General features: G+C 44.3%; 1 protein-coding gene across 1 annotated transcript in view; it reads left to right on the top strand.

The window, feature by feature from the left end:
* DNER (delta/notch like EGF repeat containing) overlaps nucleotides 1–20,511 on the top strand; it is a 411,277-nt gene that overhangs the window by 212,642 nt on the left and 178,124 nt on the right. The window contains exon 3 of the mRNA XM_069727849.1: nucleotides 18,432–18,526. Within this exon, the coding sequence (XP_069583950.1) occupies nucleotides 18,432–18,526 (95 nt within the window). The remainder of the gene's footprint in view (nucleotides 1–18,431; nucleotides 18,527–20,511) is intronic.

The raw sequence follows: 20,511 nt of genomic DNA, 5'->3' as shown, positions 1-20,511 counted from the left end.
TACTACGGGGACATGCATATTCTAGAATACCCGATGCGCTAGAATCGGGCCACAATCTAGTCTATATATATAATTGTTTAAGGGTTTTTCCGTCTGTCTGTCTGTCTGTCTGTCTGTCCTGGAAATCCCGGCTCTCTGATTGGTCGAGGCCGCCAGGCCTCGACCAATCAGAGACCGGCACAGCATCGACGTAGAAATCCCGCGTCTCTGATTGGTCGAGGCCGCCAGGCCTCGACCAATCAGCAACGGGCACAGCGACGATGATGTCATGAAGGACGTAGACATCCCGCGTCTCTGATTGGTCGAGGCCGCCAGGCCTCGACCAATCAGCAACGGGCACAGCGACGATGATGTCATAATGGTTGCCATGGCGACAATGATGTCATAAAGGTTGCCTCGACCAATCAGCGATGGGCACAGCGACGATGATGTCATAATGGTTGCCATGGCGACGATGATGTCATAAAGGTTGCCTCGACCAATCAGCGACGGGCACAGTGTGCTGCGAATTCTGGAATCATCATTGTCCATATACTACGGGGACATGCATATTCTAGAATACCCGATGCGTTAGAATCGGGCCACAATCTAGTATATATATAATTGCCTAAGAGTTTTTCCGTCTGTCTGTCTGTCTGTCCTGGAAATCCCGCGTCTCTGATTGGTCGAGGCCGCCAGGCCTCGACCAATCAGCAACGGGCACAGCGACGATGATGTCATAAAGGACGTAGACATCCCGCGTCTCTGATTGGTCGAGGCCGCCAGGCCTCGACCAATCAGCAACGGGCACAGCGACGATGATGTCATAATGGTTGCCATGGCGACAATGATGTCATAAAGGTTGCCTCGACCAATCAGCGATGGGCACAGCGACGATGATGTCATAATGGTTGCCATGGCGACGATGATGTCATAAAGGTTGCCTCGACGGGCACAGTCTGACGCGAATTCTGGAATCATCATTGTCCATATACTACGGGGACATGCATATTCTAGAATACCCGATGCGTTAGAATCGGGCCACAATCTAGTATATATATATATATATATATATATATATATATATATATATAAAAGAAAAGAAATTAAAAAGGAGTCAAGAGTAAAGGAGTGATCACCCCCCATTTATTTTACTGACTTTTATAGCAGTACTAATTCCAAAACTCTCCCTGTTTGAATCCGTGCAGGTGCGTGCAGCCAGCAAACAAAGCCCCCCACCCCTGGGCCCTGTTGTAATCCATGCAGGCAGCAAACAAACTCCCCCACCGCCGGGCCCCGGGCCATGTTTGAATCCGTGCAGGTGCGTGCACCCAGCAAACAAAGCCCCCCAGCCCTGGGCCCTGTTGAAATCCTTGCAGGCAGCAAACAAATCCCCCCACCGGGCCCTGTTTGAATCCGTGCAGGTGCGTGCAGCCAGCAAACAAAGCCCCCCACCCCTGGGTCCTGTTGAAATCCATGCAGGCAGCAAACAAACTCCCCCAGCGGGCCCCGGGCCCTGTTTGAATCCGTGCAGCAGGTGCCGAGGTGCGTTCAGGCGCAGCCAGCAAACAAAGCCCCCCCCCCCCCGGCCCTGGTCCCTGTTTGAATCCGTGCAGCAGGTGCCGAGGTGCCGAGGTGCGTGCAGGCGCAGCAAAGCCCCCCCCCCGGGCCCTGCTTGAATCCGGACAGACCGGTACTTGCCCTGCTGGCCCGCCGCCTACACCTGCTCCTCCGGTCTGCAGAGCTGCTGCAGCAGCAGCCTGCACGTCCTGCCAGTGTCCTCACTCCCCCGTCCGGTCCCTCGTCGTCAAGTGGTCCCCCGCTGCATACTTTCTCTGCTCCTCTCGGTCCTCCGCCGTCTGCTCCTCCCGCCGGTCCTCCGCCGTCTGCTCCTCCGCCATCCGCAGGGCGCAGGCAACCACGAGGCACACCGCACACTGCTCTGCTCCGGAAAGAGGAAGTGGAGCAGGGCAGCGTGTGACATCACTGGCCCATGATGCACCGGGCCTTAAAGCTACAGTGTTCATTTAGGCTGCTGCGCTGCGCCACTGCAAACAGCAGCCAGCAGCCTGAATAAAATGTCAGGAGAGCCCGAGCGGAGCGCGGACCGGGCTGCCAGCGTGCTCGGGCCCCCCTTTTTGCTCCTCATCACTGGGCCGGGCCTGAATAAAATGTCAGGTGGGCCCGAGCGGAGCGCGGACCGGGCTGCCAGCGTGCTCGGGCCCCCCGAGCTTGCTCCTCATCACCGGGCCCCATACAGGTGTAATGCCTGTCATGCCCTGATTGCGGCCCTGGTCACGCATACGCACTACCACTCCCACAGACCCATAGAAGTGAGTGTAGTGAGGGTCACGCATATGCACTACCACTCCCACAGACCCATAGAAGTGAGTGTAGTGGGGGTCACGCATTTGCACTACCACTCCCACAGACCCATAGAAGTGAGTAAAGCAGGGGTCACGCATATGCACTACCACTCCCACAGACCCATAGAAGTGAGTGTAGTGAGGGTCACGCATACGCACTACCACTCCCATAGACCCATAGAAGTGAGTGTAGCGGGGGTCACACATTCGCACTACCACTCCCATAGACCCATAGAAGTGAGTGTAGTGGAAGTCATGCATACGCACTACCACTCCCATAGACTTGAATTGAGTGTAGCAAAGTTCACACATACACATTACCACTCTTATAGACCCGTAGAAGTGAGTGTAGTGGGGGTCACACATATACACTATGACTCCTATAGACCCATAGAAGTGAGTGTAGTGGGAATCACACATAAGCACTACCACTCCCATATCCCCATAGAAGTGAATGTAGCCGGGGTCACACACATGTGCACTACGACTCTCATAGACCCATAGAAGTGAGTGTAGCGGGGGTCACGCATGCCCACTACCAGTTAATTCACACAGGACTTTGGAAAGTAGTTTTTGGGACTTGTGGAGTTTTCCACCATGATAATCCATTTGTCAGTTACATCCTGTAGACACGAGGCTGATGAATGGTATTCGTGCAGTAATTGATGTAATATCTATTTTAGCCAAACCCAATGTTTAATAGAGCAGAAATGTCAAATAGTAATCAGAATATATTTCATGGGACCAATAACACGGACCTGTTACCTCTCTTGACATGCCTGCTGTATTACACATTCTGCATTGTGCATTCCTCTGTTGGTCTTTCTTCATTCATTTCCAGGAGGAATATGTGGTTCTTGCTATTCCTCTCCTCCATAGGAGATGTTCCTTCATGTATACTTATGCACCACTAGTTGGACTGTATTAGAGGGGCTAAGGGAAATGTAATGGCTCAGATCTCAGTTTCTCCATACGTTTCCATAACAGAGGAAAGGCACAAATCTTAGTTTTAGGAAGCGATGATCCAAAATTGTTAATTCATGAGGAATAATGCATACGAAGCAAATGATACATGGGCTTACTACATCCATAATCCAATGTTTAATCCCGGTTTGGTGAACATGGGTGCCAGTACCTTCCGCTTCACAAATGTAGAAAGAGTGGTACATCCAAAAAAATAAAATGATAGACTATGAGGGAGAACGTTATACTTATGCCAGAAACGCGTCAAGACCACGTGAACAGCGCCTATTCAACGTTTTTATTCATTTTTGTATGCGATAAGAAGGCATGAAGATTTTGTTTTTGGACGTGCCACTCTTTCTTTGTGCATTCATGAGGAATACAAGCATTTCCTAATGCAGACGAGCTGACAGGTCCTCTTTACTGTACATGTGTATGGCCAGATCTAGGCAGGAGCCGGCAGATGATCCCGGGCCACTAAATAAATCACAAGCCGGGCTATATTTCATTTATGAACTGCAGCCTATCTAGAACCTCGTTATGAAGCCTAATGACAGATCTTTCTTAGGACGAGGCTATGGGAAAGATGGCTTTCATGTGGAAGTTTCCTTCATCTGAAAGATGAAGAGAAGTAACTAGGACTTGATCACAGACTTTAGTTTCTAAGCCGGAGACTGCAGACAAACTGAATCCTGTCTACAAGCTTTTGCTTTTGAAAATTGGATTAATACAATGGTATCCCATGGAGAAATTATGCACAGTTAGGGGATTAGTCCGAAAACTGTTCTGTCTCTTTAAGACATAAAAAAAAGAATTAAAATTGGCCCTATTGCCTGTACCAATCAATCTACTTTATTTTGTAACCTCTTAAAGACCCAGCCACATTTTTAAAATCTGCCCAATGTTACTTTATCTGGCAATAACTCTTAAATGTTTCAACGTATCCCAATTGTACAAACTTTACAATTTTCAGACTACAATTTTCAAACTGAATGTTTATCCCTTTAATCCAGACAGTCACGCCCCACAGAATAGTTAGTAGATAACTTTAACGTTATGTCCAATTTACAGCAATGCCATTCGTCGAATTTTGTTTGGAAGTTTAACAAATTTGCAGCAATTTTTCATATATTTTTTTCAAGGAAACTTACACAATTTTTCATTTTTTTCCATGGAAATTTACAGAATGTATTTCTTAGGGTCTTAATCAATTTTGAAGTGACTTCGGGGGACTAGGATATATTGGAAAACCTCCAAAATTGAGACCATTTTTCAAGCAGCAGCACCCCTCAATATATCCATAACAGCTGTCTCGTACTTTGTTAACCCTTCAGGACTTAACACAAATTGGAATGACAGGAATGAAAAAGTACATTTTTCCCAGTAGCATGTTGCGAACATCTGAATGGGCCACTATAGCCGGAACCCTCTTAGGCCAGTACTTCACCTTGGATTGCCATGGCAACCATCAGAACTACACAATCAGGATCTCATGGTTCAATGGGTTTAAAGAGGGAGCGCACACACTCTGTTAACTGTCTAGATGCCAGTCATTATGAACAGCAGCAGCTAGATGGTAAACAGCCGTGGTCGGTGCCAGCAATGACTGTGGCCGATGCACCAGGGTGTCCGCTATAGTGCAGAGCTGATAGCTGTAGCATTTTCACCCATTGGGGAATGCTATTCTCTTATATCTCAGGTCAGTAAGTAGGAATATTGGCAATGATTGAAGGAATTTTTCCATGTACAAAGTACATTCTAATCAATAGATCTTGGAATAATAATTTACACAATTGGATGTGTTTAAATAACATGTTCCCGTGCTGAGATAATCTTGTAAATGTGCCCCTGCTGTGTACTGTGTAATGTCTGTGTCTGACCGTACAGGAACATGGTCTGTAAGATAAAACAAGTTTAAAAATAAACTTATTCAGCTAGGTAATATAACCTAATGATAAGAGGGAAATAGCAAATGGGTAAAAATTAACTAAACGATGAAGTCACCTTATGATTTATTAAAAAGTGCCTTATGCAAGTGAATGATGTGCAAACGGACGCAAACAAATATTAGAGAAATAGTGTGTGGGTGTACGTAATACCAAAATAATCAGAGGTATAATTGCCTTTAAAATGCAGCAAGGCTTACTGGTATTGCTCCATTGGGTCCCAATATGAGGGCCAGACTGTGGGTGCAATGGAAGCCAAATACTTCTCTGATACACAATGTTTCAATGTAACGATAGGACCAGTTCTCCTGCTCACAGTGTTGTCAGAAGGTTTAGCATGAACTTATGCAGTTGGTAACCATGATTATAGATATCCAACCCGAGGATGCAGCAAACAAAATTAATGCTTATTCAATCCTCATATTTACAAAATAGCATGTATATGACAATGGAAGGTATCCAGAATACAAAATGGTCTGAGTCCATGCAGCACCAATAAGATACAAGCAGAGGCGTTGCTAGGGTTTTGGTTCAGGGGGGGCGAAACTTCTGAGTGGGCCCCTAACTAGGTAACCCTGATTACAACTCGGTGACGCACCCTAATACTGGAGGAGAACCTCAGCAGATGACCGTGATGTTACTGAAGATAATCTCTATATAAAGACCAATATGGATATTAGCGCCATATGGACAGTGATAAATACCAGCCCTACAGAACATATAAGAGATCACAGCACAGTTACAGATAATGTCTCATCGCTGACGTCCTTTCTGATGGAATCGTTCATTTTCCCCATCTTTTCCATCTGGTCCAGACCGAAATGACAACTTCTTCCACCCAGGACTCGGCTGCAGAGAATTCAACAAAGACACATTTCACTTCTCATATTTCAGCTCCATCTCCATCTATTCCCAACCTGCACAAACTCCTCATCCTGCTGATACCCCAATACTGAGCCACTGCTGCTGTACGTGTCACTATTATTGCCCCTGATACCCCAATACTGAGCCGCTGCTGCTGTACGTGTCCCTATTATTGCCCCTGATACCCTGATACTGAGCCGCTGCTGCCATATGTGTCCCTATTACTGCCCCTGATACCCCAATACTGAGCCGCTGCTGCCGTATGTGTCCCTATTACTGCCCCTGATACCCCAATACTGAGCCGCTGCTGCCGTATGTGTCCCTATTACTGCCCCTGATACCCCAATACTGAGCCTCTGCTGCCGTATGTGTCCCTATTACTGCACCTGATACCCCAATACTGAGCCGCTGCTGCCGTATGTGTCCCTATTATGCACCTGATTATCCAATACTGAGCCTCTGCTGCCGTATGTGTCCCTATTACTGCCCTTGATAATGCAGCACCCACATAGTCAGACCCTGTAATAAGGCAGCCCCCCCATAAGCAGACCCTGTAATAAGGCAGCACCCCCATAGTCAAACCCTGTAATGAGGCAGCACCCGTATAGTCAGACCTTATAATAAGGCAGCCCCCACAGTCAGACCCTTTAACCCCTTTACCCCCAAGGGTGGTTTGCACGTTAATGACCGGGCCAATTTTTACAATTCTGACCACTGTCCCTTTATGAGGTTATAACTCTGGAACGCTTCAATGGATCCTGGTGATTCTGACATTGTTTTCTCGTGACATATTGTACTTCATGACAATGGTAAAAATTATTTGATAGTACCTGCGTTTATTTGTGAAAAAAACGGAAATTTGGCGAAAATTATGAAAATTTCGCAATTTTCCAACTTTGAATTTTTATGCAATTAAATCACAGAGATATGTCACACAAAATACTTAATAAGTAACATTTCCCACATGTCTACTTTACATCAGCACAATTTTGGAACCAAAATTTTTTTTTGTTAGGGAGTTATAAGGGTTAAAAGTTGACCAGCAATTTCTCATTTCTACAACACCATTTTATTTTAGGGACCACATCTCATTTGAAGTCATTTTGAGGGGTCTAAATGATAGAAAATACCCAAGTGTGACACCATTCTAAAAACTACACCCCTCAAGGTGCTCAAAACCATATTCAAGAAGTTTATTAACCCTTCTGGTGCTTCACAGGAATTTTTTGAATGTTTAAATAAAAATGAACATTTAACTTTTTTTCACAAAAAATTTAATTCAGCTCCAATTTGTTTTATTTTACCAAGGGTAACAGGAGAAAATGGACCCCAAACATTGTTGTACAATTTGTCCTGAGTATGCCAATACCCCACATGTGGGGGTAAACCACTGTTTGGGCGCATGGCAGAGCTCGGAAGCGAAGGAGTGCCATTTGACTTTTCAATGCAAAATTGACTGGAATTGAGATGGGACGCCATGTTTCGTTTGGAGAGCCCCTGATGTGGCTAAACATTGAAACCCCCCACAAGTGACACCATTTTGGAAAGTAGACCCCCTAAGGAACTTATCTAGAGGTGTGGTGAGCACTTTGACCCAACAAGTGCTTCACAGAAGTTTATAATGTAGAACCGTAAAAATAAAAAATCATATTTTTTCACAAAAATTATCTTTTTGCCCCCAATTTTTTATTTTCCCAAGGGTAAGAGAAGAAATTGGACCCCAAAAGTTGTTGTACAATTTGTCCTGAGTACGCTGATAGCCCATATGTGGGGGTAAACCACTGTTTGGGTGGATGGGAGAGCTCGGAAGGGAAGGAGCGCCGTTTGACTTTTCAAAGCAAAATTGACAGGAATTGAGATGGGACGCCATGTTGCGTTTGAAGAGCCACTGATGTGCCTAAACATTGAAACCCCCCCACAAATGACACCATTTTGGAAAGTAGACCCCCTAAGGAACTTATCTAGAGGTGTGGTGAGCACTTTGACCCACCAAGTGCTTCACAGAAGTTTATAATGCAGAGCCGTAAAAATAAAACAAAATTTTTTTCCCACAAAAATTATTTTTTTAGCCCCCAGTTTTGTATTTTCCTGAGGGTAACAGGAGAAATTGGACCCCAAAATTTGTTGCCCAATTTGTCCTGAGTGCGATGATACACCATATGTGGGGGGAACCACTGTTTGGGCACATGGGAGGGCTCAGAAGGGAAGGAGTGCCATTTGAATGCAGACTTAGATGGAATGGTCTGCAGGTGTCACATTGCGTTTGCAGAGCCCCTAATGTACCTAAACAGTAGAAACCCCCCACAAGTGACACCATTTTGGAAAGTAGACCCCCTTAGGAACTTATCTAGATGTGTGCTGAGCGCTTTGACCCACCAAGGGCTTCACAGAAGTTTATAATGGAGAGCCGTAAAAATAAAACAAAAATTTTTTCCCACAAAAATTATTTTTTAGCCCCCAGTTTTGTATTTTCCCGAGGGTAACAGGAGAAATTCGACCCCACAATTTGTTGTCCAATTTGTCCTGAGTGCGCTGATACCCCATATGTGGGGGGGAACCACTGTTTGGGCGCATGGGAGGGCTCGGAAGGGAAGGAGCTCCATTTGGAATGAGGACTTAAGGCCCCTTCACATTTAGCGACGCTGCAGCGATACCGACAACGATCCGAATCGCTGCAGCGTCGCTGTTTGGTCGCTGGAGAGCTGTCACACAGACCGCTCTCCAGCGACCAACGATGCCGGTAACCAGGGTAAACATCGGGTAACTAAGCGCAGGGCCGCGCTTAGTAACCCGATGTTTACCCTGGTTACCATGCTAAAAGTAAAAAAAAACAAACAGTACATACTTACCTACAGCCGTCTGTCCTCCAGCGCTGCGCTCTGCTTCTCTGCTCTCCTCCTGTACTGTCTGGGAGCCGGAAAGCAGAGTGGTGACGTCACCGCTCTGCTTTCCGGCTCACAGCCAGTACAGGAGGAGAGCAGAGAAGCAGAGCGCAGCGCTGGAGGACAGACGGCTGTAGGTAAGTATGTACTGTTTGTTTTTTTTTACTTTTAGCATGGTAACCAGGGTAAACATCGGGTTACTAAGCGCGGCCCTGCGCTTAGTTACCCGATGTTTACCCTGGTTACCAGTGAAGACATCGCTGGATCGGTGTCACACACGCCGATCCAGCGATGTCTCCAGGGAGTCCAGCGACGAAATAAAGTTCTGGACTTTATTCAGCGACCAACGATCTCCCAGCAGGGGCCTGATCGTTGGTCGCTGTCACACAGAACGATTTCATTAACGATATCGTTGCTACGTCACAAATAGCAACGATATCGTTAACAATATCGTTATGTGTGAAGGTACCTTTTGATGGAATGGTCTGCAGGTGTCACATTGCATTTGCAGAGCCCCTAATGTACCTAAACAGTAGAAACCTCCCACAAGTGACACCATTTTGGAAACTAGACCCCCTAAGGAACTCATCTAGATGTGTTGTGATAGCTTTGAACCCCCAAGTGTTTCACTACAGTTTGTAACGCAGAGCCGTGAAAATTAAAAAAAAAAATCTTTCCCCCCAAAATTATTTTTTAGCCCCCAGTTTTGTATTTTCCCGAGGGTAAGAGGAGAAATTCGACCCCAAAAGTTGTTGTCCAATTTGTCCTGAGTACGCTGATACCCCGTATGTTGGGGGAAACCAACGTTTGAGCGCATGGCAGAGCTCGGAAGGGAAGGAGCGCCATTTGGAATGCAGACTTAGATGGAATGGTCTGCAGACGTCACATTGCGTTTGCAGAACCCCTAATGTACCTAAACAGTAGAAACCCCCCACAAGTGACCCCATATTGGAAACTAGACCCCCCAGGGAACTAATCTAGATGTGTTGTGAGAACTTTGAACCCCCAAGTGTTTCACTACAGTTTATAACGCAGAGCCGTGAAAATAAAAAATCTTTTTTTTTCCCACAAAAAATATGTTTTAGCCCCGAGTTTTGTATTTTCCCAAGGGTAGCAGGAGAAATTGGACCCCAAAAGTTGTTGTCCTATTTGTCCTGAGTACGCTTATACCCCATATGTTGGGGTAAACCCCTGTTTGGGCACACGGGAGAGCTCGGAAGGGAAGAAGCACTGTTTTACTTTTTCAACGCAGAATTGGCTGGAATTGAGATCGGACGCCATGTCGCGTTTGGAGAGCCCCTGATGTGCCTAAACAGTGGAAACCCCCCAATTATAACTGAAACCCTAATCCAAACACATCCCTAACCCTAATCCCAACAGTAACCCTAACCACACCTCTAACCCTGACACACCCCTAACCCTAATCCCAACCCTATTCCCAACCGTAAATGTAATCTAAACCCTAACTGTAACTTTAGCCCCAACCCAAACTGTAGCCCTAGCCCTAACCCTAGCCCTAACCCTAATCCTAACCCTAGCCCTAACCCTAGCCCTAACCCTAGCCCTAACCCTAACCCTAGCCCTAACCCTAGCCCTAACCCTAGCCCTAACCCTAACCCTAGCCCTAACCCTAGCCCTAACCCTAACCCTAGCCCTAACCCTAACCCTAACCCTAGCCCTAACCCTAGCCCTAACCCTAGCCCTAACCCTAACCCTAGCCCTAACCCTAGCCCTAACCCTAGCCCTAACTCTAACCCTAGCCCTAATGGGAAAATGGAAATAAATACATTTTTTTAATTTTTCCCTAACTAAGGGGGTGATGAAGGGGGGTTTGATTTACTTTTATAGCGGGTTTTTTAGCGGATTTTTATGATTGGCAGCCGTCACACACTGAAAGACGCTTTTTATTGCAAAAAATATTTTTTGCGTTACCACATTTTGAGAGCTATAATTTTTCTATATTTTGGTCCACAGAGTCATGTGAGGTCTTGTTTTTTGCGGGACGAGTTGATGTTTTTATTGGTAACATTTTCGGGCACGTGACATTTTTTGATCGCTTTTTATTCCGATTTTTGTGAGGCAGAATGACCAAAAACCAGCTATTCATGAATTTCTTTTGGGGGAGGCGTTTATACCGTTCCGCGTTTGGTAAAATTGATGAAGCAGTTTTATTCTTCGGGTCAGTACGATTACAGCGACACCTCATTTATATCATTTTTTAATGTTTTGGCGCTTTTATACGATAAAAACTATTTTATAGAAAAAATAATTATTTTTGCATCGCTTTATTCTCAGGACTATAACTTTTTTATTTTTTTGCTGATGATGCTGTATGGCGGCTCGTTTTTTGCGGGACAAGATGACGTTTTCAGCGGTACCATGGTTATTTTTGATCGCGTGTTATTCCACTTTTTGTTCGGCGGTATGATAATAAAGCGTTGTTTTTTGCCTCGTTTTTTTTTTTTTTTCTTACGGTGTTTACTGAAGGGGTTAACTAGTGGGCCAGTTTTATAGGTCGGGCCGTTACGGACGCGGCGATACTAAATATGTGTACTTTTATTGTTTTTTTTTTATTATTTAGATAAAGAAATGTATTTATGGGAATAATATTTTTATTTTTATTTTCATTATTTTGGAATATTTTTTTTTATTTTTTTTTACACATTTGAAATTTTTTTTTTTTACTTTTTTACTTTGTCCCAGGGGGGGACATCACAGATCAGTGATCTGACAGTTTGCACAGCACTCTGTCAGATCACTGATCTGACATGCAGCGCTGCAGCCTTCACAGTGCCTGCTCTGAGCAGGCTCTGTGAAGCCACCTCCCTCCCTGCAGGACCCGGATCCGCGGCCATCTTGGATCCGGGGCTGGAGGGAGAAGGGAGGGAGGTGAGACCCTCGCAGCAACGCGATCACATCGCGTTGCTGCGGGGGGCTCAGGGAAGCCCGCAGGGAGCCCCCTCCCTGCGCGGTGCTTCCCTGTACCGCCGGCACATCGCGATCATCTTTGATCGCGGTGTGCCGGGGGTTAATGTGCTGGGGGCGGTCCGTGACCGCTCCTGGCACATAGTGGCGGATGTCAGCTGCGATAAACAGCTGACACCCGGCCGCGATCGGCGGCGCTCCCCCCGTGAGCGCTGCCGATCGCATATGACGTACTATTGCGTCCTTGGGAAGTAAAGCCCACCCCACATGGACGCAATAGTACGTCTAATGGCAGAAAGGGGTTAATAAGATAGCCCCCCCATTGGCAGACCCTGTAATAAGGCACCCCCCCCATAGGCAGACCCTGTAATAAGGCGGCAGATCCCCATAGGCAGATCCTGTAATAAGGCAGCACCCCCATAGGCAGACCCTGTAATAAGGTGGCAGCTCCCCATAGGCAGACCCTGTAATAAGGCAGCACCCCTATAGGCAGACCTTGTATTAAGGCAGCACCTCCATAGTCAGACCATGTAATAAGGCAGCCCCCACAGTCAGACCCTGTAATAAGGCAGCCCCCCATAGGCAGACCCTTTAATAAGGCAGCACTTCCATAGTCAGACCCTGTAGTGAGGCAGCACCCCTATAGTCAGACCCTGTAATAAGGCAGCCCCCACAGTCAGAACCTGTAATAAGGCAGCCCCCCATAGACAGACCCTGTAATAAGGCAGCACCCCCATAGGCAGAACCTGTAATAAGGCAACACCCCCATAGTCAAACCCTGTAATAAGGCAGCACCCCCATAGTCAGACCCTGAAATAAGGCAGCCCCCACAGTCAGACCCTGTAATAAGGCAGCCCCCCATTGGCAGACCCTGTAATAAGGCAGCTCCCATACGCAGACCCTGTAATAAGGCGGCAGATCCCCATCGGCGGACCCTGTAATAAGGCAGCAGCACCCATTAAAAAAAAAAATACTCACCTCTCTTCATCCTGGTTCCTGCACTGCTCCCGCTGATCTCCTGACAGCGGGCGCCGGGCAGTGACGTCATTACGCCCGCTGTCTGTGTCGGCGACGTCAGACGCCGACACTGACAGGGGGATGATGGGAGAAGGAGCGCAGTGCTCCTTCTCCCATCATTGCAATCAGCTGTATCGGCTAAATGCTGGTACAGCTGATCTTCCGATGACGGCGAGGGGGCCCACTGCTGGCACCGGGCCCCCCCGCCTGCTCAGGGGCCACACAGTGGCAGAGCAAGGAGATTGATTCTCCCTGCTCTGCCGCAGAAAGTAACTGTATACTGTATAACTGTAACTGTAACTGTGTAACTGTATAGCGTAGCTCTGGGTGGGCCCCCTCAGAGCACCGGGCCCAGGGCGCCCGCACCCTCTGCCCCCCCACGGTAACTATGCAACTGGATACAAGTGATACTCATAAAATTAGAATATCATCAAAAAGTTAATTTACTTCAGTTCGTCAATGCAAAAAGTGAAACTCCTATATTATATAGAGTCATTACACACAGAGTGATCTATTTCAAGTGTTTATTCCTATTAATGTTGATGACTATGGCTTACAGCCAGTGAAAACCCAAGAGTCATTATCTCAGTAAATTAGAATAATTAACAAAAAACACCTGCAAAGGCTTCCTAAGAGTTTAAAAAGGTCCCTTAGTCGGTTTCAGTAGGTTCCACAATCATGGGGAAGACTGCTGATATGACAGATGTCCAGAAGGCAGTCATTGACACACTCCACAAGGAGGATAAGCCACAAAAGGTCATTGCTAAAGAAGCTGGCTTTTCACAGAGTGCTGTATCCAAGCATATTAATGGAAACTTGAGTGAAGGAAAAAGTGTGGTAGACAAAGGTGCAAAAGATACCGGGATAACCGCAGCCTCAAAAGAATTGTTAAGAAGTGGCCATTCAAAAAATTGGGGGAGATTCACAATGAGGGGACTGCTGCTGGGGTCATTGCTTCAAGAGCCACCACACACAGAAGCAGAGGTGACTCTTGGTCTTCCTTTCCGGGGGCGGTCCTCATGTGAGCCAGTTTCTTTGTAGCGCTTGATGGTTTTTGCACCTGCACTTGGAGACACTTTCAAAGTTTTCCCAATTTTTCAGACTGATTGACCTTTATTTCTTAAAGTAATGATGGCCACTCGTTTGTCTTTACTTAGCTGTTTTTTTCTTGCCATGATACAAATTCTAACAGCCTATTCAGTAGGACTATCAGCTGTGTATCCACCAGACTTCTGAACAGCACAACTGATGGTCCCAACCCCATTTATAAGGCAAGAAATCCCACTTATTAAACCTGACAGGGCACACCTGTGAAGTGAAAACCATTCCCGGTGACTACCTCTTGAAGCTCATCAAGAAAATGCCAAGAGTGTGCAAAGCAGTCATCAGAGCAAAAGGTGGCTACTTTGAAGAACCTAGAATATAAGACATATTTTCAGTTGTTTTACACTTTTTTGTTAAGTATATACAGGTCCTTCTCAAAAAATTAGCATATAGTGTTAAATTTCATTATTTACCATAATGTAATGATTACAATTAAACTTTCATATATTATAGATTCATTATCCACCAACTGAAATTTGTCAGGTCTTTTATTGTTTTAATACTGATGATTTTGGCATACAACTCCTGATTACCCAAAAAAACCTGTCTCAATAAATTAGCATATTTCACCCATCCAATCAAATAAAAGTGTTTTTTAATAACAAACAAAAAAACCATCAAATAATAATGTTCAGTTATGCACTCAATACTTGGTCGGGAATCCTTTGGCAGAAATGACTGCTTCAATGCGGCGTGGCATGGAGGCAATCAGCCTGTGACACTGCTGAGATGTTATGGAGGCCCAGGATGCTTCAATAGCAGCCTTAAGCTCATCCAGAGTGTTGGGTCTTGCGTCTCTCAACTTTCTCTTCACAATATCCCACAGATTCTCTATGGGGTTCAGGTCAGGAGAGTTGGCAGGCCAATTGAGCACAGTAATACCATGGTCAGTAAACCATTTACCAGTGGTTTTGGCACTGTGAGCAGGTGCCAGGTCGTGCTGAAAAATGAAATCTTCATCTCCATAAAGCATTTCAGCCGATGGAAGCATGAAGTGCTCCAAAATCTCCTGATAGCTAGCTGCATTGACCCTGCCCTTGATGAAACACAGTGGACCAACACCAGCAGCTGACATGGCACCCCACACCATCACTGACTGTGGGTACTTGACACTGGACTTCAGGCATTTTGGCATTTCCTTCTCCCCAGTCTTCCTCCAGACTCTGGCACCTTGATTTCCGAATGACATGCAAAATTTGCTTTCATCAGAAAAAAGTACTTGGGACCACTTAGCAACAGTCCAGTGCTGCTTCTCTGTAGCCCAGGTCAGGCGCCTCTGCCGCTGTTTATGGTTCAAAAGTGGCTTTACCTGGGGAATGCGGCACCTGTAGCCCATTTCCTGCACATGCCTGTGCACGGTGGCTCTGGATGTTTCCACACCAGACTCAGTCCACTGCTTCCTCAGGTTCCCCAAGGTCTGGAATCGGTCCTTCTCCACAATCTTCCTCAGGGTCCGGTCTCCTCTTCTCGTTGTACAGCGTTTTCTGCCACATTGTTTCCTTCCAACAGACTTACCATTGAGGTGCCTTGATACAGCACTCTGGGAACAGCCTATTTGTTGAGAAATTTCTTTCTGGGTCTTACCCTCTTGCTTGAGGGTGTCAATGATGGCCTTCTTGACATCTGTCAGGTCGCTAGTCTTACCCATGATGGGGGTTTTGAGTAATGAACCAGGCAGGGAGTTTATAAAAGCCTCAGGTATCTTTTGCATGTGTTTAGGGTTAATTAGTTGATTCAGAAGATTAGGGTAATAGGTCGTTTAGAGAACCTTTTCTTGATATGCTAATTTATTGAGACAGGTTTTTTGGGTTATCTGGAGTTGTATGCCAAAATCATCAGTATTAAAACAATAAAAGACCTGACAAATTTCAGTTGGTGGATAATGAATCTATAATATATGAAAGTTTAATTGTAATCATTACATTATGGTAAATAATGAAATTTAACACTATATGCTAATTTTTTGAGAAGGACCTGTAATTCCACATGTGCTAATTCATAGTTTTGATGCCTGCAGTGTGAATGTACAATTTTCATAGTCATGAAAATACAGAAAAATCTTTAAATGACAAGGTGTGTCCAAACTTTTGGTCTGTACTGTATATATATATACTGTATATATATATATATATACATATATATATATATATATATATATATATATATATATATATATCTCCTTAACACCTATTTAAGAACACGGGTAGGTAGTTTCGGTGTTACAAAGGGTTAGTGAAGTGCTGCAATGGACTCAGCACCTTCATAGACATGTAATTCACAAATCAAAACAATGGGTAACAAAGGACCAGTTCCACATATCAATCCACATAATTGCAAGTGGTAAATAACCAAATTTCGACCATGAGACCATGATGTCACCAAAAGTCCTTTAACAACAGGAGTCTAGAGAGAACTAAAGAGTAGACAGGCTGGTATGTACTGTATGTGCAGTGTGTGTATATTTACATGTGTATGTGCAGTGTATATATATTTACATCTGTATGTGCGGTGTGTGCACATACGTGTGTGTGTGATGATTATATTTGAACTAGATGGTGGCCCGATTCTAACGCATTGGGTATTCTAGAATATGCATGTTCGCGTAGTATATTGCACAGCCCACGTAGTATATTGCCCAGCCACGTAGTATATTGCCCAGCCACGTAGTATATTGCCCAGCCACGTAGTATGTTGCCCAGCCACGTAGTATATTGCCCAGCTACGTAGTATATTGCCCAGCTACGTAGTATATTGCCCAGTCACGTAGTATATTGCCCAGTCATGTAGTATATTGCCCAGTCACGTAGTATATTGCCCAGTCACGTAGTATATTGCCCAGCCACGTAGTATATTGCACAGCGACGTAGTATACAGCACAGAGCCACGTAGTATACAGCACAGACACATAGTATACTGCCCAGTCACGTAGTATATTGCCCAGCATCAATAGTAAAAAGTTGGTCACACAGGGTTAATAACTGCGTTAATGGAGTGCGTTACACCGCGGTCCATTAATGCTGGCATTAACCCTGTGTGAGGGCTGACTGGAGGGGAGTATGGAGCGGGCACTGACTGCGGGGAGGAAGGAGCGGCCATTTTGCCGGCGGACTGTGCCCGTTGCTGATTGGTCGTGGCAATGGTCGTGGGCTTTTTGCCATGACCAATCAGCGACTTGGATTTCCATGACAGGCAGAGGCCGTGACCAATGAATATCCGTGACAGACAGACAGAAGGACAGACAGAAAGAAGTAAGTGACCCTTAGACAATTATATAGTAGATAAATGTTGATTTTTTTTTTTTGCAAGAATAAATGTGGATTCCTATATGCACGAACCGTGTACCAGAATAGGGGCTGTTTAGAGAAATTTAATAAAATTTGGAATGCATGGGACTCGTCGTACCTTACTATGTCCTCACATGGTTGGTGGCCTAGCTCCAGTATGATAGAGCTCAAGGTAAAATGTGCATCGGTCACGCTGCATTTCAATATTCTTTTATTAATAAGATGGGGATTGTCTTGGCAGTAAAATAGTTTTTTTAGTTTTAGGGTTTTAAGTACTGTAGACATACTGTAATATTTTGAGTTTATATGAACCGGTCTATGCACTGAGATTTATATTAATGAATACTCATTATATACTTTCACTGCATTCTTTATGATTATTATGATGAGTGTATTTGTGTTGACCTGGATATATGCAAACCATATATGTCTATTTGTTCTTTTTTGTTGTTGTTGTTGTTGTTTAATAAACGAATTTAAAAAAAGAATAAATGTGGATTGTTATTCATAGAAAAAAAATTAGATCTCCCATGACTATAAGCCCTAACCCATCTTTTAGAGCAAGAAATAATATAAGACCCTGCCTTATTTTCAGAGAAGCATGGTTAAATGTGTCATCCACTACTCAGCTAACCCCTTCTCAATTACTACCGTGTTTCTCTCTTTTTATTACCCAGCAGGTCTTCTTTCAACAATCATTATTATTGGTCCCGATCCCAACTCCTAGAAATAATTTGCTAGGAATGGCTTTCCCACCATTATGGCTTCACGGACTTCCTGTAGGTCCATTACCCATTTGATGGTGATTTTCTATATATACTGTATTCTTTCCTAGAAGCAATGTTTATAGGGATTAATAGATTATTAACGCAGCCAGTGTTTTTTTTCTTTCATACTTTTCATATAAATGCTTGCATGGTTAGGTTTCGGTCCATAGTAATCTTCGGGAGCCTTATAACAGATGGGTAGAACACGGACCTATATTATTGCTTTGGGTATAAGATAACTAACAAACGTCTCAGGAACTTTACAATGCAGTAAATATTGCCAATTAGTCTCTTTTATATTTCTACATTTGTTCTAATTTTCTTTGGATTGTAGGTCTATCCTGATGTTGCTTGTGGAAATGCGAGTTCTAACACTTCCTCAGGAGGACGGCTGGTGACTTTTGAAGTTCCAGAGAACACAACTGTAAAGTAAGAAGTTTGCTATGTATTAAATATGTGGGATGCATTTTGGGTAATACCGTAATTATCCCATTTCCAATGAGTCTGAATTCAGACGTTTGTGAAACATGATCCTTGTGTAGATCATGATGTATGGAGGGTCTGTGGGACTCTCGACCCAAACTCATCAGTCTATATGTGTCTGTTCAGTTTAGGTCAGGAGACCTGTAGCCAGTCCACACATTGTGGTCTGTACAGGTACGGACTGGGGCTAAAATTCAGCCCTGGCATTTGAAATCACACAGGCCCATGTTGTCCCCGTCCCCATGAACCAGATGGGATCTATTACTAATATTACATAGCAAATGGGAAAAGGGAAAAGAAAACTTTGCTCACCAAAATATACCTGAGACCGTCTGTGCCTGGAGATCAGTGGCTGACTACCACATTTGTGCAAATAGAAATAGAAGACTTCTGGCACAGGAATCCTTTTTCAGTAAAAAAAATTCCATGCCTTTGAGGAAGGACTGTTTTTACTCGGTCCGAAACGCGTCAGACCTATGGGGGGGTCCCCATGATGTTGTTTTTTTATCGCTGAAGATGTTTAAATAAAATAATTTTTTACTGAAAGGATTTCTGTGCCGGAAGTCTTCTATTTCTAATTACTAATATTACCCTGGATTGAGGAGAGGAAGACTTTCTACAAGACCAAGATTCCTAATGATACCCATGGCCGGCTGGGGTAAGTGACTGAGTCAGCAACTTTGTGCTCCATCACAACTCTTAACAGTATGGGTATCTTGAGAACACCGATTCTGTTAAGAACGTAGCAGAATTTCAGATGGCCAGTCCGGCCCTGGATCTGTACACAGACGGTGTTTCGCGGATGTCTGAATTTGGCCTATGGACATTATGTCTAATTTGTCCACGTCTGAGTGCTGTATCTGAATATTTTATACTCATCTCCCTATTATTGCCAACTATCCCAATACTCTTATCAAATACTGCCTAAAAGTAAATATTCTGCCATGCTCCTCTTTATCATTTGGTATTTATTAATCTATGGCCAGCATGTTTTAGGACAGGAGAAGCTGAACAGATTCATAAATTGGTTTGCGTGAAAACATTCGGCATAACTGTTAGTCTGTTAACGCAGGTCTATCAGCAGATTTCACTAAACAAACTTTATATATTACTAAATAGATCTCCTAGACCTAATGAGGCTGGAATACTTCAAAAATCTATGTCAAATAACTGTTTAAACTTTTTTTGAAAGTTTCCTTGCCTTGTACAAAAATGAGTCTAGCAATAGCTACAGCGCTCAGCACACATAAGTTCAGATTTGTCAGAAAACATTTAGTTTAGTTTCAAAATCAACATTTTCTATGGGAGTCATTTATGCAAATAAGATTTGTTGTTTTGCACATCCAAAAAATAAATGTTTCTAACATTCATTCAATACCATGTTGCAATAATAAGTACCTTCCAATGAAAGTCTCAGGGTCAAAGAGTAAAACTAAAGTTTTAACTACAAAATTCCAATTAACAAGAATATACCACAGGTAAGTCTTTTGTTGCTAGGTAACAAAACACCTCTCCATTTTATGCTGTTTGAAATGGCACCACATGGAAGAGAAATGTCACAGGACATTTAATTTTCAGTCAGAATACTGTACAAAAAGTGACTGCAGCCACCTCACAGAGATGTCCAGGTTGAAGTTAATACCTAAACAGGGGCGTCTTCTCATGAGAAAGGATAAAGAAAATTGAAATGCAAAATCACTGATTAGTTAAGAAAGTAGAAAGCCAAACCAATATGTTTGTTGTCCATGACACAATACGGTGTACACTGCAGTGGAATGGCATGCACAGGTACCATGAAGGAAGCCTCTCCTAAAGCCCATGCACAAAAAAAGTCTAAAATTTGCCAGTGCCCATGTTGAAAAAATATGAAGACCACTGAGACGCTATACTCTGAAGTCATGAGACCAAGATAAATGCTTTTGGAACTGATG

Source organism: Ranitomeya imitator, chromosome 5, assembly GCF_032444005.1.
Source record: "Ranitomeya imitator isolate aRanImi1 chromosome 5, aRanImi1.pri, whole genome shotgun sequence".
NCBI classification, from domain to species: domain Eukaryota; kingdom Metazoa; phylum Chordata; class Amphibia; order Anura; family Dendrobatidae; genus Ranitomeya; species Ranitomeya imitator.
The sequence above is the reverse complement of the archived record's forward strand: the minus strand, read 5'-3'. Positions and strand labels throughout refer to the sequence as shown.